Source organism: Pseudorca crassidens, chromosome 7 (genome assembly GCF_039906515.1).
Source record: "Pseudorca crassidens isolate mPseCra1 chromosome 7, mPseCra1.hap1, whole genome shotgun sequence".
Taxonomy (NCBI): Eukaryota; Metazoa; Chordata; class Mammalia; order Artiodactyla; family Delphinidae; genus Pseudorca; species Pseudorca crassidens.
Window position 1 is genome coordinate 31,999,428 of NC_090302.1, and position 25,433 is coordinate 32,024,860.

A 25,433-nucleotide genomic window follows, 5' to 3' on the forward strand; every position below is an offset into this window, starting at 1 on the left:
ATAAAAGCAGATTGGTTCTGACTTGTCCAAAATGGGTTGCCCTGATATTATAGGAAGGTTGTATCACTGAGCAATTTAAGGGTTAAAGTGGCTTTCCAGTGCTATTCTATACTTAGTCCTATTTTTCCCCTCTCTTTGAACTTCTGGTTCATTATAATGCTTCTGGGAATACTAACAGTGAGATGTGCCTTGATTGATACTCAGCTTCAATACAGTGCCTGTCAGCCTTTCTCTGGGGACCTTTCATATCTCTTAGCTCCTTGCAGCTAACTGCAGACCTCTATGTTTCTGCTGCCTGCCAGCGTAATGCAAAACTGAGAGTGAGAGTAGTGGCCCCAGGGAGGAGAAGCTGCCTGGGTCCCATGGCATTGGGACTTCAGGTGGGAGGCTGATTTGTCAATCTGGATTAGAAATAGAAGGGAGCTGTTGCCTGGTACATTACTTATTTGTTGCTATAGAAGAGACATAGTTTGTAAAGGGCTTTGAGAATCTCCCAGCAGAAAGGCAGGTAAATGATAGATTTAGCAAAAATACACTAAGCTGTTACTGCAGAACTCCTAGCAGACGTAATGGCAGTTGAGAACAGTAATGCTGTAGGGAAGGAAACATCCTCTATTGAAGCTTCTATTTTTTGCCAATAATTTTCGTGTAGAAATATCTATTCAAGCAGAAGGCAGTATACTTTGAAAAATTAACATCAATGTAGATTCTAATGAGATTTTAGATTCCACATTTTTCTAAAATCACAGTATTACGCATCTCAATACAGAATTCTCACGAATGAGTAGTACTGTATTCATATTTGAGGACCAAAAACATTGTACAAGGTTTAAAATGAATTTACATGCTTGTAGAGTCAAGAGTTTTGTTCTCTAAGGCAGTGGTACTTAATATGCATAGGAATCACTTGGGGATCTTATAAAAATGGAGATTCCGTCTCAGTAGGTCTGGGGTGGGGCCTGCATTTCTCACAGACTCCTAGGTGATGCCAGTGCTGCTGGTTCAGGGATCACCATTTGAATGCAAGGTTTTAAGTATTCAGTTTTAAAACAAACTCACCGACTTTCTGTTTTCTAAACTTATTTATACTAAGATATTCTAATAAAACACTTAAAGTAAGGCCTAGCAAATGCTTTTGTGACTGTAAATCTTGCTATCAAATAATATTTAATAACCTCTTCTTCCTGGTACTTTATTAGCTTCTGGTCCTGAAAGTCGGAAATCATTTATTTTCATGACTGAATTAACAACCTTACAATGGAACAATACAAGACGTATTGGATTTTTATCCACTAACGTAGCATGGCTATTTTTAAGTGAGGGTGTTCTATGTGCTGAAGTGTCTGGAAGTCATACCAAGGAATAGCTTGAGGAACTGGAAGAAGGTATTGCTGGGGATTCGTGACGGCTCTTAGACAGCAATATAGAGGGGTTTCTGCAGTGGGTGGGAAGATCACTTCTGAGATTCCCTCTAAATCTGAGTCTATGAATCATCACCTAGTATTGCGCTTTTCATCATTACATTATTAAAAACAAATTTTAATGCAGACTTTATTCCTATTTGATAACCTTATTTTCCTCAAACATGTTAAAAATATTTATTTTTATTTATATTTATATGGGAGGACTATTTATATTTATTTTTATTTATATGGGAGGACTATTCCCATTTCTGAACCCCTTTCCCCTATTTCTTACTTCTAACACCCTCCCTCTAAATTCTTAGTGTATTACCATAATCCACCCATTCATTCACTTAGTACATCTTTGAGTGCTCATTGTGTACTGGTAGGGTACTGTAGTAGGTGATATGCGGGGTACAAAATTGAATAAGGAACAGTCTCTACTTTCAAGGTACTCAGAGTCTCCTAGAGGAGGTAAGATGGCACAAATAATCTGTGTGAAAAATAATATGTTAACACCCTAAGAAAGTGCTCTGGAGGTTCAGAGGAGAGAGAAATTAATCACTCTTGTCTGGGACCATCAGGAAAGGCTTCATAGAAAAGATAGCATTTGAATTGGGTCTTGAAAACTAGATAAGCTTTCCTAGCTGTTTCAAGCAGAGGAAACTACATGAGCCAAGTATGGAGGCACGAGACTAAGATGATACATTTTAGGAATTGCAAGTACTAAGACCCCTTGCATTCTTGGATTTGTAACTTAGAGGATTTGGACCATTTGTGAGTGACCCTTGAAGGGTCATGTAGTAATTTTTCTGAGTTACTGATTTTATTCCCTTCCTAAGAGCCTAATGTTTCAAGTCAATGACTGAGGCTAGTGATTGGTTTAACTTAGCATTCATATCTTGGTCCATCTTTATTTTTCTCTATTCATTCTCATCCCATTCTCATTTTACCGCATGTTATATGGGAGGACACTATATGCTTATTAATAAGTTAGAATTTGTGAAGAGATTGTTATGGTTCCTCTCAGTTGCCAAGAGTCCACTGAAAATAGGGTGACCATATATATAATTTACTGCCCAAACTGGGACCCTTTTGAAAGAGAGTGGTGCTATTAGTAATATTCCAGGGCAGCAGGCATATCCTGGGTTTGTCTCAAGCAAGCTAGAGTATATGGCCAACTAGAAAGTATGGTTACTCTAACTATAGTTCTTGTTAGTTGGAGTATAGACTATGGATGGGGAGCAGTACCATGTGATTTAGGAAGGCAAGTGCGGGCTAGTTTGTGAGTGGTCCTAAATGCAGGCTAAGGAGCTAGGCTTTTATACTGTAGACAGTGAAAAACACTTGGAGTTTTTTTAGGGGCAGAGGAATCGATATATGCAAAGCAGCATTGGAAAAGACTAGTCTGGACTCTGTGGGCAGGTTGGATTGAAGGGAGATATCGATTCAGAGAGTGTCATAGTACTCCCCTTTAAGGGTATATTCAAATGGTAACTACTCGAATGGTCTTAATGTACTAGGAAAATGTATTTATTTATTTTAAAAATTATGCTGAGAGCTTTAACAACTCGCTTCCAATATGTGTTATTATTGATTTTAGTTCGTACTTCTAAAGATCCTGTTAGGTTGGTGTTTTGTTCAACTGATGTTTTTTTCAAAAGAGGAATAGCACTGGGACTTAGCAGTGAATGCCAGAGCATTTGGTATGTGTTCGTATTATAGCATGTTTATGTGTTAATATTGTAACAATTAAAGTTCGACCTAACATTGAGAGAGAGTGCATAGTAAAAAATCTTCCCAAGATTTATTTCTAAAATACTTTTTTTTAAAATCATGTAACCGACTTTTCATTGTATCTTGTTTCAAACTGATGTCTAATTTAGAGAGAATTTTGATTTTGCAGTAACTCCCACTTCCCTAACCTACATTTTTCCTTTTTCTATCCTCATGGAGTAGGTGGGCTTTTGGGAAAGAAAAGGCATTTTCTACCAGGAAAACCAGATAAAGCATCATGGAAGAGGGGATCAATCCTTGAAGGACTGATTATGCAGTAGTGGAGAAGAGGACATTCCACATAGAGGAGACCATGTATGCAAAGAGAAGGAAGCAGAAAAATTGTGGGGCATATTTTGGGAAAAGCAACTGGCTACTGGGTGGCTTAAAAAATGCTGTGGAAATACAGCTAGTGCACTGGCATCACCAGCCAGTTAGGTGGTCATGAAGGATACAGGGAAATTAAAGGAAAGGAAAGCTTTTTTAGTTCCCAAAGATATCTCAATGTTTAAAAACCATCTAATGGAAGAAAATATACTTACTTGCTAAAGAAGCTCCTATTTATTTATTAAATTAAAAAAAAATTTATGCAATTTTAAAGGTTACTTTCCATTTACAGTTACTACAAAATACTGGGTATATTCCCTGTGTCGTACAGTACATACTTGAGCCTATCTTACACCCAATAGCTTGTACCTCCCACTCCCCGACCCCTATATTGCCCTGCCTACCCCCCAGCCCCACCACTGGTAACCACTAGTTTGTTCTCTATATCTGCTGAGTCTGAAGAAGCTCCTATTTAAAGCTAGCCTTTCACTTTATTTATTTATTTTTTAATGAATTTGGGTGCAGTGTTTACCATTTACTATGTGCCTTTTATATAAGATCATATGTAGACATATCTCAGACTGAAATGTTTAATATTTTGTACAGTAAATGCATGTGGAAGGAATTATCTAATGAATTATAGAAGATTATTGGAGATGCTTCTCGGTTTTCTTGGCAAAAAAATGAGCTAATGAACTGAAGCGAGTGACCAGTTTGTAAAATACTTCATAAGTTTATGTCTGTATATTTACATATGTTGTAATATTCCGTCATTAAAGGCTAAATTCTCCATGACTATTAGGATCTACGGAAAATTTCTGTGTAGGTTTTTGTTGTTTCTTTAAAAAAAAAAATTAAAAGTTTACTTCAAGTTTAAATTTAAAAATTAAATGATTTCCCTCCTCCCTTCCTGGTTTAGAGCTACTTGTCTTTATTTTACTTAAGCACTATAGCATTTGACACATAAAGGTGTTTCCCCAGGAGAATATTGTTTCTGCCCGGGGCTGACATGAAAAGAAACGATTTGTCAGACTAGTGGAGCTTGCTAACAATTCAAATAAACAACCTGTCTTTCCCTTCATACTGCATATTAATAGAAATGTTAATGATAAACTGCCTCTTTTACACCCTACAGGGAGGAGAGATTATTGGGTCAGAGACAGTTTTCTTGCTTTGGGCCCTCTTAAACACAGCTGTTAACAGAATCCTTCTTACCAGTTGCATGCTTATTAGCACAATGTTTCTTACATAATGGTTATGTTTAATACAGCCAAATTGATTGTGCCTCATTTTTGTCATTATCTAATATGTAAAAAGCAATTAAATTTAGAATATACTTCTCTGGAAACATGTATTTTGATAGGCAGTAAGTAACTCTTCAAAAATGGGCTTCCTTGGATTATACAACTGAAGGCCACGATCATATCTGTATTTATCACTTTTTTCCCCCTCCTTACCACCACCACCACTACTCCTTGAGATAGAGTATGCATGCTATGCCTTATGCATTTGTGCCCTCAGTACCTAGCAGACACTGTAAATGACTGTCAAGTTATTTAATGACTTGAGTTTGATAATGACGTTGCTTTATTTTTACGTGGTCTTCTTGAATTTTACTTCAGCATATGATCCACTCTAAAATCTTCCTTTATCAATATAATTGTTAGAAACAAGACAACAGGCCCCAAATGGAGTTGCTTATGCTAAGCCCCACATCACCAAACTGAGGCTTAATTTACAGTTTAGGCTCTTCCAGAAATGGAATCTAAAGCAGTCAGTCAGGAGTCTCCTGATCAGCACGTGTTAGGTAATCTGCCAGATAGACCCCTGCCATCCTCTAAAGGAAATTAACTTTGCAATAACCAATCCAATTTTTTTGCCTAGTATAACGTCCTTGTTCCTGCTCCCCTCTGCCTATAAAAGTCTGATATTTTGTACAGCTCCTTGGAGCTCCTTTCTATCTGCTAGATTGGATGCTGTGTGCTTCAAATCGATTTCTGCTCATATAAACCCTTAAACATTTTAATACGCTTCAGTTTATCTTCTGAAAGTTTATATAGTTGTCTAGAGCTGGTCATACACTGATGTGGGAAGGATCTGTTAATTGAGGTATGGGTAGTAAGTAATGACTAGTGACGGAAGTCTGATCTTTCCAGTTGATTTTTGAGGTATTGAAAATAATGAAATTAGTTATAGAAGTAAAATATTCAGGGATTTTAAGTTATCTAGCTTACTTTTAGGAGAGTATAATTTACTGGTTGCTAACAGAAATAATGTCAGCTATTGGCTACACTATTATGGTAACTTGAAAATAAGACTGGTATCATTCTTAGGTTTTTTCTAAGAAAAGAATGAATTTATAGAAATATTTCAAACAATTAGCTGGGCTTATTTACCTACCAGCATCAACATGTCTCTTTATACTATTCAGAAATTGAATTGTTGGTGAATTATAAAATTTTGAGTTGTAACTGTTGTGAGTACCAAAAGTGTCCATGAAATGAGTGGGCAGAGGAGTGTCTTCAGTACCTTGATCAGGGCCTAATGTTAATTGTCACTTGATAAAGAGCAGTGGTTCAGCAAATGGATTTCCATATATAAACGGGATTGAACAAAAAACTGTCCAGGCATCAAATGGGTGCAACCTAGATGTCCATCAACAGAGGAATGAATAAAGAAGATGTGGTACATACATACAATGGAATATTACTCAGCCATAAAAAGAACAAAATAATGCCATTTGCGGCAACATGGATGGACCTAGAGATTGTCATACTGAGTGAAGTAAGTCAGACAGAGAAAGACAAATATCATGTGATATTGCTTATATGTGGAACAAAAAAAGTGGTACAAATGAACTTATTTACAAAACAGAAATAGAGTCACAGATGTAGAAAACAAACTTATGGTTACCGGGTAGTGGGGGATAAATTGGGAGATTGGGATTGACATATACACACTACTATATACAAAATAGAAACCTAGGGAATTTCCTGGTGGTTCAGTGGTTAGGATGCCGCACTTCCACTGCAGGGGGCATGGGTTCTATCCCTGGTGGGGGAACTAAGATCCTGCGTGCTACAGCCAAAAAAAAAGAGGGAGAAAAGAAAAAATAGATAACTAATAAGGACCTACTGCATAACTCTAGTCAGTACTCTGAAATGACCTATATGGAAAAAGAATCTAAAAAAGAGTGAATATATGTATATGTATAACTGATTCACTTTGCTGTACACCTGAAACTAACACAACATTGTAAATCAACTATAGTCCAATAAGAATTTAAAAAAACAAATAGCAACATCAACATGGGTAATCCTGTTTATGCTTTTGGGCCAAATGTAAGTTTCAAATCTTTCCTTATAGCTTGCTGCCAAAGCAGATGTGTGTCTCTTTTTGAAATTAAATACTTAGTTTCTACCTTTATCCTCTATGCTGATTTTGTATGTATTCATTCCTTGCTTGATTTTATTTTTCATGGCCTTGTTCACCAGTCCCACCAAATACGATGCTGAAACATCTCTCTTTCACTCATTGTATTAGATATTATCAAACTACTTACTGTATTAGAGACAATACACGATTTATTTGATTTTGTTTTTGTAACTTAATGCTTGTTTCTCCATTAGACAATAAACTTTCTGAGTGCAGAAAAAACAAAAACCCACAAAAAAACACATAATGTATTAAAGATGGAACCTAAAAATAAAATACACTAAATATTACTTTTTAAAATAAGTAAGCAGTTGTTAGTTTAGTTTAAAATCGTGCCTTTTCTTTGTTTTGCAGATGGCAAGCTGAGATTTTCTTTGAACACTAAGAAAAACTAAGATTTTGATAAACTTGAACTTAGTGTTTTAGACACGTTAAAGTGGATGCACTTTACTGCTCTTAACTCTCTTTTTAATAACCTCTCACCTAACACATCGTAACCACCTGTAAGTGAAGACCAGGCAAGAAGGGCTTTTGGATAACAATTTGAAAAGTCTTTCTTGAACTGTTCTTTTTATTATTTTGTTCTGTCTTAGAGACATAGTGGGATAGAATCAGCAAACTTAGCTTTGGTTTTATATTCTTTCAAAACTGTTAATTATCTGGCAAAATTTTTCTTGTGGCACCAGAGGTAAAGTTGTTGAGAATATTAATTTAAAACAGTGAGTACATTTTTAATTTTGAAAATTGTTTGGAAACAATCTCTTTTATGTATTTAGAAGTATAGGAAATCTATTGAACCAGTTTCTAGGCTTGAGAAATTATACTTCTACTTCACTGATCTTGTGAAGGGTTAGAATAGATAATAAAGATTAAAACCAACTGATGGATAATTTTTTAAATAGTGGAACCAACTTAATTCATAAATTTTCTTTTTCTTTTTAGACTTTCAGCATTATTTGCCTTTTGTGGAAACATTTATTAATTTCACATTTTTTAAATTTCTAGGTAACTTGGGTTCTTACCCCTGTAACAACTGAAATAACAAGTCTTGATACAGAGAATATAGATGACATTTTAAGTAAGTACCTTGATATTTTTAAAGTATACTTTCTTCTCTCTAAAGAGTTAGTTTATATACAAAAACAAAATAAAATCTCATTTATCTAGAACAATTGAGGAGCCAGCATTCTGATTAATTCCATGGTATAGGGAATTAACTAAGCACTTTTGGTTTTAGTTTTTAGTAAAGTTTCTTAAAATGCGTAAGTCTACTTTCCTGTGTTACAAGTAAACTTTTAGTCTTGTTTTGTTTCTTTGCCTTGTCATGAATACCGCTCTTAACAATTGCCTTGTCATGAATACCGCTCTTAACAATTCAGAGTATTTTGTTGCTTAGAGGCCAGCAGTTTCCACTGTGCAGTATTACATGTCAATGACCTTAGGACCCAGCCTACAATTTTTTTTTTGTCTTTTTTTAGCTTTTAACTAAATCACCTACTCTGATCTCTTTTGTCATTGGTCCAATTAAGTTCAATAATTGTTTTGCTTGTTTGCTGACAATGTGATTGTAGATACAGTTAACTTGGGGGAAAACGTTTCTTGTTTTTAAAAGTAGTAGAGGGAAGGTGAAGATGTGGGTGATAGAAAAATCACAACTTAGGAGTTTTAAGAAAATGTAGTGTGGATAAATGATGTCTTTTTTTTTTTTTTTAAGCATTCCATTTCACCCACTGGTTTGAGCAAAACTAAAAATAGTAAGAGTTAAAAGGAGTTATTCATTGACCATCATATATTGTTTCGTGTTCTTGGAACTGGTTTTAAATGCTAGAAAGTCTGTTCCCATATTATGGTATCTCTTTAGAGAAAGGGTGCTATAAACTTTAGCCTGTATCAGTGTCACCTGGAGGACTTATTGTCAGTATTGCTAGGCCTGCCCCCAGTTTCTGATAGAAATTGCTAGACCCCACCTAAGAATTTGCATTTCTACAAGTTCCAGCATGATGCAGGTGCTTCTGGTCCCAGGGATCACAGTTTGTGAACCACACTGCTTTAGAGTAAGTAGCAAGTAAAGAAAAAGTGTTTTGAAGGTAAACAAAGGAAAAAGAGAATTGAAACTTGCAAATCATCTTCACTCCTTTTATCTTTCAAATTCTAGAGTATCTTTGTGGGTATGGTTTCTGTGTGTGTGTGTCTGTGTGTGTGTGTGTGAGAGTACTGAGTACTTGAGTTTATTTAAGTTTCTCTTTGTTAGGTTTAGGCAAAAGGAACAGATATATCTTTCTCATGTCTTCACATCCGGATATGCAAATAATACTGTTATATTTTACAACAGAGAATAACTGTTAAATGGGTAGGAACCAGAAAAGGTACATCTTATGCAACACTGTTATTTGTAGATTACTTGTTGCAACTAGGTGGCATCTGAATTTTAGAAATAGATTAGTTATACAAGTCTGTTCTCTGAAATAGGATTTTATTTGCAAAGCTCGGTTATTCATGAATATGGAAGGTCAAAAAATGGATTATTAAAATCCTAATCACTCCACTTCACTTTTTATGAGAGTAAGCTATTTAGAAGCTTACTTGCTTGATCTGGGTTTGATTCTCTGTTTATTTTATATTCATTCAGTGGAGGTATTAAGATGGAGGATGATATAGAAAAAAGGAATAGGGACTCCCACAAATTATATAAGCTGTCCATGACTCTCTGTATGGGTTTCTGAGTGAGAGATAAGTTACTGTGTATTTTTAGTGAGCCTTTAAGAATGGAAAAAGACCATGATGAAAACCATATCTTTAATTATGTCATAATTATGTAGGCATGAGTAACTTAGGTTATTTGGTTTTGTTTTTCAATTTCAGACAATGCTGATGTTGCTTTAGTAAATTTTTATGCTGATTGGTAAGTAATATCTTATTTTTTTGGCGGGGGGGAGTGCATCATTAAGTTTTTTTTAAACTTTCTAGAGGTGATTTTTCTTTGCTAGAAAGGAGTAAGTGGGGAAGCCTCTTTTTTTTGTGAGACAATATTCCATATATAAAAATAAATTAAGGTTCATTCAAAGATGAAGCAGCTCAATTTGGTGAGCATTTGTTTTGAGAGAAAATATACCTGATTCCATTATCCCACATTTTAAAATAAAAGCAGGTAACATAAAAACTCAGATCTCTCTGTCTCTCCCTCTTTCTCTCTCTCTCTCTCTCTCTCTCTCACATACACACACACACGCGCGCACACACACACACACACACACACACACACAATTACGTATTGCAATTCTCTATTTTTCCTGACTGAGGAGTAAGGCAGTGTTTGGAGGTGAGGATGTGGGTGTGGCAAGTTTAGAAGGAAAAATAATGTTGACATTTTATAACATATACCATCTACTACTACTTACTACTTCTAGGAAGCCTTTACTCCTTTCCCTGTCTGAATTGGATTCTGTCTTATGTGTTCATATAGTTCCCTATGTACCACATTCTTTTCTTGCTACATTGTTTTTTTTTTTAACATCTTTATTGGAGTATAATTGCTTTACAATGTTGTGTTAGTTTCTGCTTTATAACAAAGTGAATCAGCTATACATATACATATATCCCCATATCTCCTCCCTCTTGCGTCTCCCTCCCACCCTCCCTATCCCACCCCTCTAGGTGGTCACAAAGCACCGAGCTGATGGAGCTGATCTCCCTGTGCTATGCGGCTGCTTCCCACTAGCTATCTATTTTACATTTGGTAGTGTATATATGTCCATGCTACTCTCTCACTTTGTCACAGCTTACCCCTCCCCATCCCCGTGTCCTCAAGTCCATTCTGTACGTCTGGGTCTTTATTCCTGTCCTTACCCCTAGGTTCATTAGAACCATTTTTTTTGTTTGTTTGTTTTGTCTTGTCTTTCATTTTTGTGCTCTAGCAAACAGAGTTTGAGAGCAGAGATGTCTTACTTAGTATTCCCAGCATCTACAAGGGCATAGTATGTAGCAGATGTTAAAGAATGTGGCATGGGGATCGGAAGAAGGGAGCTTCAGCTGGAGAGAAGTTTGAAACACTCACATGATCCTTATTCTTAGACAATCTGTATCTTATATGACCCTTTTTGGCTTACTACCTAGTAGATGCCACTACCCTACTTCAGGCCACAGTCCTGCAATTTACCTAGATTCCTGTGACAGTCTCCTAGTTTATTTCCTGTGCTTCTAGTCCTATGTGTCTCCATTCTGTTCACTACAAAGTAAGCCGAAGTATGTTTCCTAAAGTGCAAATTGGACTAGTTTACACCTCATCTTAAAACCCTTAAATGTTTTCTATTACCTTTGCCTAGGAGGCCCCTGATGACCTGGTCCCTTCCTTCCTCTGTAGCTATGTCTCTTGCCTCTCTCCACTCCCACATTCTGTTCTGTTTTACTGAATGTCTTTCAGTTTATGTAATATTCTGTATTCTTTCATCTTTGGACCTTTAGTCATGGTATTTTCTCTGTCTGAATGGATCTCTCTTCTCTTACCCACTTGTTTACTTCCTTAAGTCTGAATCATCTTTCAAGTCTTAGATTAGATGCCACTTTCTCCAGGTCACCTTCCTACATCAGTACCCCTACCCCTACTCTTAAGTCAGGTTAGGAACCCTTTTTATATCGTCTCATAACACCACATACTTACCCAGTCATAACACTTGTATGCTGTGGTTTAGTTGGTACTTCCTTACTATATTAGTAGCTTTGTGAAAAGTTACCATATCTATCTTTTTTCAACATGAATCCCCAAGCACTTTGCATAATACTTGGCAGATAAGTATTAACATAATAAATAAATATTTATTTTATTTATTATATCATTTATTTATATTATTATTATATTATTTATTTATTATATTTATTAACAATAAATATTTACTGGATGAATGATGTATAGTATCTGTACTTGAAGAACTTCAGTAAAATGTTGAAGATATACAGAGAAAATACCATTTATAAAATGTACAACAAAAGGAAGCATTTTCCGAGGTAAATTAAGATTATCCAGATGTAACATTAGCCACAACATTTGGTAGAAGATTATTTAATTCAGTCCTTTTTAAAGAAAAAACTGAGATCCAGAGGAGTAAAGTATTTCCCCACAATCACCTGACTAGATTATGGCAGAGTTAAAACTAGAATGCAGTTATTTTGATGGAGGGATTTTGTGTGTTATAAGAAAACGAAATAGAACATGCCACCGACCTTGTTGCAAAAAGTGAATTGGAAATGTGGAATAACTGCAGTTATTTGAGAAACATATTACCAAAGAATACCTGGAATTGTTCATAAAGTAATACTCTTTTATTCAACTGAAAAAACTTGGGTAACTGGCTATAGGACATAGACTTACACTGTGTGGCCTCAAAGGCTGGATTCTGAGTTCCCTCTGGAAGTTATGGATGTGGTACAGTTTAAGGAAGAATTCTCTAATAGATCTGCCTAAAAATATACCTGAGAGGACAGTAAACCATAGTAGGAACTTAATAATGCTGTTATGTGCCAGACTCTTTACATATATTGCTTTTAATGCTCAGAACTACCCTGCAGGTAGGTATTATAATTTCCGTTTTAGGTTGAGGAAATTGAGGCTCAGAAAGGTCAGACGGCTAGTAAGTGGTGGAACTGGGATTTAAACTCAGGTATGTCTGACTCCAAAGCTTATTTTTTTCCCCACTAGGTTATACTATTAGCAGGTGCCCCTAAATTGTCCCTGCAGAGACTTTTACCCATTTGGTTGATTTGTAAAGGGTCGATTCAAGTACTAGATTGGAGATTGGATTCTGATGACCCTTAAGGCCCTGTTAATAGATCTATTTGCTTTGGTTGTGTTACTTTTATAAATGTAACTTTCCATATGTATGGAGGTACAGTAATATTGCAATTGAATTTTTATTTCATCTTCCCCTTTCACATTTTGGTATTAAAACTGATCCTATTTTAAACATGAATCTGTGCTTAAGTGCTTGCTGGGCAGCAAACTGGACAATCCAGAAAGGAGCCATTAATATCTGTCTTTACCTTGCCCATAAGCCAGGAGCCTGTCCACTGATTCTTTACTAGGCCATATCCTAATTCTTCAAGAAACCATTAATCAGTCCTTACCCCTTGCCTCCCTGGCCCTCTAGAACGCTATCTTCAGCAAACTGTAAGAACCCACAAAGCTGTGGTCCTAGCCTCTCCAGTTCCTCCAGTCTATCAGTTTATTCATTTAACAGACATCTACTGAAATGCTTATTAGAAGATGTAGTCAAATAAGACACGGTCCCTGATATCCGCAGACCCCACCCACCTATCCCAGATGGGAGAGATTTAAGAATGCTAAAAGAGGAAAGAGCCACTTGAAAGCGAGAGATTGAAGATACAGATTGTGTCTCCCTGGTATATTCTAGGACATCTCCTTAGGAAGTCAGGTGAGTGGGCTAGAAGAGTTACATACAGAAAGAAATAGGGAAGAAGTATAAAGTTTGTTTTCCTTTCACAGGCTTTAATAATATTTTTGTTGAATTATAGTTAATATGTATGACCTAATCACATGTGGATTAAAGAGCTCACTGGCTTCATTTAAGTAAATTTCTTGATGGCAAAGGGCTCAGGAAGCAATAGTAGCAATTATAGTTTTGTTGTTGTTGTTGTTAACAAATACTGCATACCTTTTTCATATGAGAATGACCATTCTAGCCCAGCTGCTTGTGTGCTGATTCTTATTCTTCTCTTTCTTATCAGGTCCCTTTAATGACCCATAGAATATATTTGTGAAGTGGTTGGCCTGATTAAGGGGCAGTCAGAATTAGAGGTGTCAAGTTTCCTGAATATTGTGGGGTTTGTGCCCCCTTTTAAAAGTAAAAGCAAAACAAAAACTACAGACAAAGGAAACATGGACAGGAAAGTCTCATTTGGGGATTAAAAAATTCTGCTCCTGAATTTAGTATATTTAAGAGTTTATAGATACAAAAGCCCATTTTAACCAGAGGTAAATTTTGAGGGGGAAATTCACTCTATACCATATATCTTTTTTTTTTTTTTTTTTTTGTGGTACACGGGTCTCTCACTGTTGTGGCCTCTCCCGTTGCGGAGCACAGGCTCCGGACACGCAGGCTCAGTGGCCATGGCTCACGGGCCCAGCCGCTCTGCGGCATGTGGGATCCTCCCGGACCGGGGCATGAACCCGCATCCCCTGCATCGGCAGGCAGACTCTCAACTACTGCGCCACCAGGGAAGCCCCCATATATCATTTTTGTAAAACTTATTTATTTAGTATGCTAACTTGCCTATGAGATTTGACTGAACTTGTCAGGTGAGTCAGTCTAATATTTGCAATAAACTTACCATTTTAAAGATTTTGTAGTCTAAAAATATGTTATTTGGAGAAAACGAATTTCCTTCATAAATGCCTGAGTCTTAGTAGTTACAAGTCCAAGTAGATACATCTTAGAGGGCTTATTTCAGACTTGTTTCATTGCCGCTGTGAGAGGTCCTTAGCTTTGTGCTCCATAATATTGGCCATTTTCTTCCAGTGGAAAAAACCAGAATCTTTAAATTATTTGTCCAGTCTTTGAAATGGAATAGTCTTTGAATTCAAAATTGTTTTCCTCTCCAATGAATGACATCAGGATTCCTGAATTAACAGTGTGACTGTTAATTCTGTTTATTGTTATATGCTAAATATGAATGGATAACAACAGAAATATCAATAAAATTTTATTGCTTCTGATTTTCAGTTTTAATTGGTATCCTCCTCTGTGCATAGGTGTCGTTTCAGCCAGATGTTGCACCCAATTTTTGAGGAAGCTTCCAATGTCATTAAGGAAGAATATCCAAATGAAAATCAAGTAGTGTTTGCCAGAGTTGATTGTGATCAGCACTGTAAGTACCTTATAGGAAGTCTGGAAGAAACTGTCCTGTCCCCACCTCTCCTACACACACACACACTTTTTTTTTTTTTTAATGCTCTGTTTTAAGTAGAGAACAAGCCAAAATGTTCTAGTGACCTTGGTTAAAATGTTAATATTTAATCTTTTTGTACTTAAAACACTACTTTCCATTCTGCCTGTGTGAGGGATTAAAAAATTTTTTTTTCATTAAAATATAGTAGTGCAAGCATAGAGGCAGTAAATCATTTTGGTTTTCTACCAAAGCAAATACCAAAATCAATAAATAAAATTGAAATATAGTTTTAGGAAAGGAAAGAATTTCTGTTAGTTTTAGAATCATGCAAAAATACTATTTGTAGTAATTTCAGATAAAACGATCTCAGACTTTGGGGTGGTTTCTGTTGTTTAAAAGATTATACTAAGATTGTCTTAGACTGTCTTTGAGGTGTAATTTGCTGTAGTTACGATTAAAAGTTTGTTGCAATGAGTTATTGGTAAGTTGCCCTGAATTACAGAACACTCCCATTGTGCAAATTTCCTATCCTTTATGTATCACCTGACAAGTAGAATTTCTGTGTGTGTGTGTGTGTGTGTGTATGTGGCATACAGATGGCCAAGAGGCACATGAAAAGACGTTCAGCATCACTAATTATTAGAGAAATGCAAATCAAAACTACAATGAGGTATCACCTCACACCAGTCAGAATGGCCATCATCAAAAAATCTACAAACAATAAATGCTGGAGAGGGTGTGGAGAAAAGGGAACCCTTTTGCACTGTTGGTGGGAATGTAAATTGATACAGCCACTGTGGAGAACAGTATGGAAATTCCTTAAGAAACTAAAAATAGAATTACCATATGACCCAGCAATCCCACTACTGGGCATATACCCTGAGAAGACCAGAATTCAAAAGGACACATGTACCCCAGTGTTCATTGCAGCACTATTTACAATAGCCAGGACATGGAAACAACCTAAATGTCAAACGATAGATGAATGGATAAAGAAGATCGTGGTAACATATATACAATGGAATATTACTCAGCCATAAAAAGGAACAAAATTGGGTCATTTATAGAGATGTGGATGGACCTAGAGTCTGTCATACAGAGTGAAGAAAAACAAATATCATATATTAACGCATATATGTGGAATCTAGGAAAATGGTACAGATGAACCTATTTGTAGGGCAGGAATAGAGATGTAGATGTAGAAAATTGACATGTGGACACAGGGTGGGAAGGGGAGGGTGGAACAAATTGGGAGATTAGGTTTTACATAAATACACTACCATGTGTAAAATAGATAGCTACTGGGAACCCGCTGTATAACACAGGGAGTTCAGCTTGGTGCTCTGTGACGACCTAGATGGGTGGGATGGAGGGCAGTGGGAGGGAGGTCCGAGAGGGAGGGGATATAGGTATACATATAGCTGATTCACTTCACTGTACAGCAGAAACCAACACAACATTGTAAAGCAATTTTACTCCAATTAAAAAAAAATAATAAAAAAGTGAAAGCTTGTTGCATTGAGTTATTGATAAGTTGTCCTGAATTATGGAAAACTCCCATTGTGCAAATTTCCTATCCTTTACATTTCACCTGACAAGTAGAATTTCTGTGTGTGTGTGTGTGTGTGTGTGTGTGTGTGTGTGTGTACACTAACTTTTCACTTTGCTGATGAGGAAATGGAAATAAAGTGGCTTAACCAATGTCATACAGCCTACTGTCTAGTCATGGCAGGCTGAGAATCCAGAACTCCTGACCAAATGCCTTCCTAGACCTATTTGCTTCCTTTCTGTTCAATTCGACAAACGTTTTGGGGATTTTCTGGTAAAAAAATCCCAGAAACGGCTAACAGCAGAGCATTTCAAAATCTTGTAAGCCATACCCCACATTTCTGTCTGCTGTGGTTCATAACTAGATACGATGAAGGGAGCAATAAAAGGTTGTCAGTGCAAGCATGGCCTGCATTTCCACACTGCTTTCTGCATCTTTCCTCCCACCTTTCACTGACAGAGAACATGATGTTTTTGGTGTGGACTCTCATTTCAGATTTTTCTATTCTTTATGTATTTAATTAGACATTAAAGTACAGACAACAGTGCCTACTTTCCACTGAATTTGGAGTATAAGATCTGAAATTATGCTCTCAAGCTTACAGTTATTAGAAAGAAAAATTAACTATTGTTGAACAATACATATCATTTATTCTACTTCTAGACATATTAACATATGAGATAAATCTGACATCATTGCTAGTAATTAAGTTCTCTTTTTATGGGAGTAAATAGCCATAGTTAAGATGTTTTTTTGATCCACCAGAGATATCTACAAAATTAGTTTTTTACTAATGAAAGTTGTATCTGAGACATTGTGTATTTTCCCTAAATATTTTTTCCCTTCTGTGTAATTCTTCACTTTTTAAAGTGACATTATGAAATCCTTACTGATGATTTGTTCATGTTTTCCACTCTTTCTTTGAGATTGTATGACAGACTGTACTTTGGGTAACCCCTCATGTGCCAGTTGAATTATAGAGGTTTTGAACTGGAAGGACCGTAAGAGTCCTGTGGTCTGGAGAGAAATGCCTGTTAGGCACATTGTTCTTTGGTAGGATTTGCTTTTAAAAAAAAAGAAAAGATTTATTGAAGTATAATTGACATATAATAAACTGTACAAGCTTAAATTATACAATTTAATGTTTTGACACATGTATGCAGCTGTGAAACCATGATCACAGTCAAGATGTCAACATATCTGTCATCCCCCAGATTTTGCTTGTGCTCCTTTGTGGTCCCTCTCTTCCCCTGTCAATCCTCAGGGGGCCATGGAACTGCTTTCAGTTACTATAGACTAGTTTGTATTTTCTAGGATTTTATATAAGTGAAATCATACATCATGTGTTTTGTGTGTGTGTGTGTGTGTGTGTGTGTGTGTGTGTTGTTGTTGTTGACTCAGCATGGTTATTTTGAGATGGTTACATGTATTATTCATTTTTATTATTGAGTGGCATTCCATTGTATGGCTATATACTATAATTTGTTTAACTGTTCACCTGTTGACAGACATTTGGGTTGTTTCCATTTTTGGGCTATTATAAATAAAGCTGCTATGAACATTCAGATACAACCCTCTATACACATGTTTTCATTTATCCTGGGCAAATACCTAGGTGTGAAATATATGGGTCTTATGGTAGGTGTATATTTAACTTTTTAAGAAACTGCCAAACTGTTTTCCAAAGTACTTGTATTATTTTACACATCTACTAGCAGTGTATGAGTGTTCAAGTTGTTCCATATTCTTGCCAACATTTGGTATGGTCAATCTTTTTAATTTATCAGATCTGTTAAATTATTAACAGGTGTAATAATTTCTTATAATAAATTCTTACTGGGTTTTGAGAACTCTTTATACAAGTTCTCTTTTACATGTGTAATTTGCAGATCTTTTTCTCCCATTTTACTCTCTTAAGAGTGTCTTTAATTGTGCTAAAATACACAGAGCATAAAATTTACCATCTTTACCATTTTTAATTGTACAGTTGATACCTGGTAAAAGTGGAATCATACAGCATTTGTCTTTTTGTGGCAGGCTTATTTCACTTAGCATAATGTCCTGAAGGTACTTCCATGTTGTCGCGTGTGTCAGAATTTCCTTCCATGTGATGGCTGAATGATATTCTGTTGTATGGCTATCCTACAACTTCTTTATCCATTTATCCATCGATAGACACTTAGGTTGTTTCCATGTCTTAGCTATTGTAAATAATGCTGCTGTGAACATAGGGGTGCAGATATCTCTTCAACATACTGTTTTCATTTCCTTCAGATGTATACCCAGAAGTGGAATTGCTGGATCATATGATAGTTCTATTTTTTAATTTTTGAGGAATCACAATACTGCTTTCCAAAGCAGCTGTACCAACTTTTATATTCCTGCCAGCAGTGCACAAGGGTTCTAATTTCTCCACATCCTTGCCAACACTTATTTTCTGTTTTTGCGATAACAGCCATCCTAAACGGTGTGAAGTGATATTTCATCCTGGTTTTGATTTACATTTCCCTAGTGATTAGTAATGTTGAGCATCTTTTCATGTGCTTCTTGGCCATTTGTATACCTTCTTTGGTGAAAAATCTGTTTGAGTCCTTTGCTCATTTTTTAATCCGTTTATTTTTTGTTGTTGAGTTGTAGGTGTTCTTTGTATGTTCTAGACATTAACCCTTTATCAGATAATAGGATTTATAAATATTTTCTTCCATTCCATAGGGTGCCTTTTCACTCTGTTGATAATGTCCTTTGCACAGAAGTTTTAAATTTTGACGTCCAGTTAATCTGGTTTTACACTTGTTGCCTTTACTTTTGGTGTCATATCCACGAAATTATTGCGACTCCAATGTCATGAATCTTTTCTCCCCTATTTTCTTTTTAAAGTATTAATCATTTAGGTGGTATGTTTAGGTCTTTACCCATTTCAAATTAATTTTTGTATATGGTGCAAGGTAAGGATCCAGTTTCGTTCTTTTGCTTGTGTACATTCAGCTTTTCTAACACCATTTGTTGATGGACTGTCCTTTCCCTATTGAATGACTTGACACCCTTGTCAAAATTCATTTGACCATATATGTGAGGGTTTATTTCTGGGCTCTCTGTTGTGTTCCATTGGTCAATATGTCTATCTTTATGCCAGTACCACACTGCTTTTATTACTGTAGCTTTGTAATAAGTTTTGAAATCAGGAAGTGTGAGATCTCCAGTTTTGTTTGAGAGTATCTTCTGAAGGGCATATACTCTTAATTTTGAAGGAGTACAATTTGTCCTTTTACAAAATGGATTATATTTTTAAATTCTGTATCTCAGAAATCTTTGCCTCACCCAAGATCACAAAGATTTTCTGCTATGTTTTCTTTCATACATTTTATAGTGTGAAGTTTTACATTTAGGTCTATTATGCATTTGGAGTTAATTTTTACATGTGGCACAATGTATGGATTGGAATGCATTTTTTGCAAATAGTTATCAAGTTGTTCTGACATAATTTATTGAAAAGACTATCCTTTCTTCAATAACTAACTTTGCATCTTTGTTAAAATCAACTGACCATATATATATGGATCTATTTCTAGTCTCTATTCTGTACTGGATATATTTGTCTATGATTTATTTGTTTATTTGTCTATGTTTACACCAATACCACACTTTCTAGATTACTGTAGCTTTATAAATAAGTCTTGAAGTCATTAGTGTAAATCTTCCAACTTTGCAATTTTTTTCAAAGTGGTTTGGTTACTGTAGTTGCTTTGGATTTCTGTATGACTTTTAGAATCAGCTTGTTAATTTTTAGCCAAAGGGGGTGTTGGGGGGGAAGACTGCTGGGATTTTAATTGGGATTACTTTGAATCCTTAGACCACTTTGTGGAGAACTGTCATTTTGACACTATTGAATCTTCTAATTCATGAACATTGTATATCTCCCCATTTATTTAGGTCTTTTCAATTTCTCTTAGCAATGTTTTGCAGTTTTCAGCAATGTTTTAGTCTACATGTCTTTCACATCTTTGTCATATTTATCACTATTTATTTTTTGATGCTGTTGTAAATGATATTTTTAAAATAAACTTTTTATTTTTGGAACAAATGTAGAGATACAGAGAAGTTGCAAAGATAATACGGTGAGTTCCCTTATACTCCTTACTCACTTTACCCTAATGTTGACATTTTACATTACCATGGTACATTTGTTAAAACTCAAATTTTTATTTCTGTTGTTTGTTGCTAGTATATAGAAATACAATTGATTTTTGTATAATGATCTTGTACACTGGTACTTATTAGTTCTAATAAGTTTTATGTAGATCCCATAGGATTTTCTACTTAGGCAATTATACTGTTTGCAAATAAAAAGTTTTACTACTTACGGTCTTTATTTCCTTACAGTATTCTTTCCAGCCAAGTGTACCTACTTGCTGCTTCAGGATTAGTTTCTGTCAGGCAGAAGTTCTCTATGAAGCTTCCTAGCAGAACCAGAAGGTGACCTTAGAATCAAGATATCATCCTGCTCACATATGTGTTCTTATTAATCACCTGTCTGGCATTGTGGCAACCCACTCTGTCCTGCCTTCTGATAGTTAAGTCTGTCTCTCTTGTTTCCGGCTCAGTGTGTCACCCAGAACTTCCATTCATAGTAATAGTGTTATTTCTTGGAAAAGGTCTTGTAAAAAGTTTCTAGTCAAATTGCTGGGAAAAACTATTGTTGATGTAGTGCTTACTTGGAGTTAGGCATGCTTTCTGAATGTATTATTTCAGTTATCTTCACTGAGATACTGTTATGCATTTATTCCACAACATTGTTTTTAATATGCCTGCCCTTTAGAATGCAGTGTGGGAGGTTCTAGAGATATAGCAGTGAGCCAAACACACCCAGAAAGGCAAGAGCAATAAATACACAATTGCTTATTGGGATAACTGTTTTGAAGGGAAGGTTTTGGGTGCTATGAGATAATAAGTCTGACTTAGTCTAGGGGCATAGGAAGGTCCTCTCTTGAGGCAATGATACAAGACCTGAAGGAAGAGTAGGAGTTGTTTTTTTTTTTTTTTTGCGGTATGTGGGCCTCTCACTGTTGTGGCCTCTCCCGTTGCAGAGCATAGGCTCCGGAAGCGCAGGCTCAGCGGCCATGGCCCACGGGCCCAGCCGCTCAGCGGCATGTGGGATCTTCCCAGACTGGGGCACGAACCCGTGTCCCCTGCATCGGCAGGTGGACTCTCAACCACTGCGTCACCAGGGAAGCCCAAGAGTAGGAGTTTTTAAGGGAAAAAAGGGAAGAAGAGTGTTTCAGACAAATGGAGGAGTAGGTGTGAAGTTTCTGAGGTGGTAATGAACATTGGACTTTCAGAGAGCTGGAGTATATTATCATCTTATAGATGAAGACACTGAAAGACTTAGAGAGGCTGAGTGATTTACCAAGGTTACATAGTAAATGGGGGGAGCCAGACTTGTCACCAGCAGTATACAGCTTTTATCAGGTAACTATACTATTTTGAAGGTCAAAGTAAAGTAATTTAAATTGAGGTTTCTCATAGAAACTGAGAACTCACCCAGTTCCTGCATAAAAATGACTCAAGGGGGCTTCCCTGGTAGTCCAGTGGTTAAGACTCTGCGCTGCCACTGCAGGGGGTGCTGGTTCGATCCCTGTTCAGGGAACTGAGATGCAGCATGCTGTGCTGCATGGCCAAAAAAAAAAAAAAGACAAAATGTTTGTTATGAATAATGTAATAGTCTGTTTAAGTTATCCCTACTGAGTCAGTATATAAACAAAAATGTAGTTACTTATATGTGGTATTATTGTTTCTATACTGTGTGGCCCAACCCTCTACTAAGGTAGAATCCTTTGTTCTGGTACCAGAGGCCTACTACTTACTAAGTCATATACAGTTGGGCAAGTTATCTAAAAAAACAAAAAAATTGCTAAACTTGATTTAGGACTCACCATAAAAAGTGTGTGTGTGTGTGTGTGTGTGTGTGTGTGGTGAGAAAGAGGGATATGGTAACCAAATGTGGTAAAATGTTAAATCCAGGTGAGGGCATACAGGTGCTCATTATATTACTTTTTCATCTTTTTTTAAGTTTGAAAATTTTCAAAATAGAAAGCTGTTATAAAAAGTCACTGAACCTGTAATTTGTCTGGTTTGGAAAAGAGGGAAGAGCGCCTTGTTGCTTTAGAGTTTTTGAGAGAATATGTGTGAAAGAAGCTCGAAATCTACACTATACAGGTGTACTGTGATACTGTTAATTGTAATTTCTGTTACTTTCACTATGATAAGTAACCTTCAACATGATTATTGAATTTAAAGAGAATTTCCTTGGATAGACTTTTACTGGCATTTTGAGGAATACTTAGAGCCACTTGATGGCTTTTGGAAACTGAGCCCTGGTTCTCTCTGTGGCTGTCTCGATTTCTTAGTGAAAACCTCCTGTGTGCAGGCATGGCAGTTGAAGGCATTTTGTTGGTCATGAACTGCCTTCTCTCATAAGTTGCCATCTCCTGGACAGCAGCACGTCTGCATTACCACTGGGTACTATGGAAGGTAGATGTACCTTTTGTGAATATTCTCCCATTACCAAGTAGAATGCCAGTAACACAAAGATGGCTTAATGTTAGGAAATAGAATAAATCCCATCAGTATCTAAAATGGGGAAAACCAGCTTATCCTATCAATAAATGCTGAAAGACTTGATAAAACCCAACAAGGTTCCTGGAAGAAATTAATGTGGCAAAATGAATGAGCCATCCTTTGCTTGCATTGAATTTTTAAAATCTTTAATGACTATGTATTGCTTCTTAACATTTTGCAAGCTCGAACTGAGGTGTGACACATGTCTGAATTTAGTTGTGAGTCTGTCTATCTTAGCCACAAATCTGGTATATTGTCGTGCGTTTGGGAATTTCTGCCAGTGTGGTGTTATAGTTTTTTTCTTTATCAGCACTACTTAAGAATTGAGGATGAGGTGAGACCATAAAGTGAAGAAACAAACAACATAATTACATAACAATATAAAAATGTAATGGCACTAATTTTCATAACACATGCCGAGTATTTTCAAAGCAGCCCCTGTGGGAGGCAATGCATTTACTCATCCCTTAGAACCTGCTGGGCCTCCTTTTGGAGTTGTCCTCTACACCAGTTTACTAGTTGATCAGGAAAAGTTATCTCAGTACATAATTCTATGTTTGCTGCCCGCATTTCTTTCTATCTCTGTCTCTTCCACTTAGCAGCATCCCATGGAGTGCTTTCTGCCCTACCTTTATCTCACTTCGTTATATGCCCTTCCTAGGACTTTATTTGATGAAAGGTTCAGGTAAATAGGCTGAGAACTTGGAACTGGAGAAGGAGAGAAGGCAAGAGTGGATATAACAGGCTCATTTCACTCAGTCAGCCCTTTTGTTTCTGTGTATGAGCTGCTTGCAGCAGCTTTGATTTCCCTTCCCCACTCTACCGCCTTCCTCCAAAAAGGTTGGAAACTGTAAGAGAATTTTAAACTTAGACTGTTGCTGGAATGACATCAGGAAGCTTCCAACTATTTAAGCTTAGCTATATTTTTTTGAAATCCCAGTGTAAATCTTGTAGCTTGAAAAACCCTCATCTAGTGGTAAAATTTAGTTCACCTCCTAAGCCCCTAAGTTCTCCATCTGTTGTATTTAAGGTAGGGAACAGACAAAGTAGAAGAGAAGTAGAGGAAGAGAAAAAGGAAAAGGAAGTCAGGGCAATTGAAGAGACAGACTCAAGTTACACATAGAGGAGCAGCTCCCTCCTACAGCCCAGAGAGCATTTGCCGCTGTGTCCCCACTTATCCTGCAGAGGACAGGTACTGTGTTTCATATTTGTCACAGATCTGACAATTGCCCTTTTAGTTTCTCCCAGCTGGGGGTCCCATGAAAGGAATCTCTACATCTCTGGTGAAGACATATTTATTATGGACTTATTAGAGGATTTCTTTTATACTGATCTTAGGGAATCCAAACTGGTATATCTTTTTGTTACATGTATTATACATTTAAGAGTTTTAAGAATTTCATTTAAGATTCTAGTCTGTGGAAACAATTAGAAGTAGCAGCAGCAGCAGTAGTAATATTAATGATAATAACAATAATGATAAAATGTAAGCTTTATAAGAGCAAGAACCTTATCTTTTTACCCCTCTATCCCTAGCACTGGATTGGGGTGTCTAGCACATTATCTGTGTTTATTTATAGTTATTGAATAGATGGATGGATAAATAGTAGCCAGCATTTATGAACTATTAGTTTTATAGGTGCTTTGTTAAATACTTTAAATAGGTTATATCATTACCTCTCAACATACGGTAAAGTATTTTTTGCAGTATTTTGTCAAGTTTACTTGTCACTGATTATAAGGCACACTTTTATCTGTAACTGAAAAAAAAACTGAGAAAAATTGAACTATGTTTTCTTTTTTTTTTTTTAAAGAAGATGTTGGGGATAGGAGTTTATTAATTAATTAATTTATTTTTGCTGTGTTTTGTCTTCGTTTCTGTGCGAGGGCTTTCTCTAGTTGTGGCAAGCGGGGGCCACTCTTCCTCACAGTGCGTGGGCCTCTCACTATGGCGGCCCCTCTTGTTGCGGAGCACAGGCTCCAGACGCGCAGGCTCAGTAGTTGTGGCTCACAGGCCAATTGCTCCACGGCATGTGGGATCCTCCCAGACCAGGGCTCGAACCCATGTCCCCTACATTAGCAGGCAAATTCTCAACCACTGCGCCACCAGGGAAGCCCTAGCACAATGTTTTCTTATCACTTAGGATTTTTATGTCTATCATAAGAACTATTTTAGAATTACTTAAGATACAGATTTTTTGTCATATCATTCATTTGTGTACCTAAAAGGAATTTATTCAAGTAATCCTGAAAGTTTCACTTTCAGAATCTGACTCTTGTGCAATCATTTACCATTTCTGAGTCATTGATTTCTGTGGTTTTCCACACAATATTTATTGACTTCTGTGCCATTAAGAGTGTTGGTAACACTCTTGATTAAAGAATGTTACTCTACTTTTTCTAGAATTTTCTTCCAAGCTGCTCATACC

General features: G+C 36.4%; 1 protein-coding gene and 1 non-coding gene across 2 annotated transcripts in view; both read left to right on the forward strand.

Annotated features, from left to right (window-relative positions):
• ERP44 (endoplasmic reticulum protein 44) overlaps window positions 1-25,433 on the forward strand; it is an 88,130-nt gene that overhangs the window by 24,524 nt on the left and 38,173 nt on the right. Inside the window, exons 2-4 of the mRNA XM_067743825.1 lie at window positions 7,947-8,019; window positions 9,804-9,843; window positions 14,704-14,819. Coding sequence (XP_067599926.1) covers window positions 7,947-8,019; window positions 9,804-9,843; window positions 14,704-14,819 — 229 coding nt within the window. The remainder of the gene's footprint in view (window positions 1-7,946; window positions 8,020-9,803; window positions 9,844-14,703; window positions 14,820-25,433) is intronic.
• On the forward strand, window positions 21,961-22,033 carry TRNAG-GCC (transfer RNA glycine (anticodon GCC)). Its single transcript has one exon. It is a non-coding gene; the product is annotated as a tRNA-Gly (tRNA).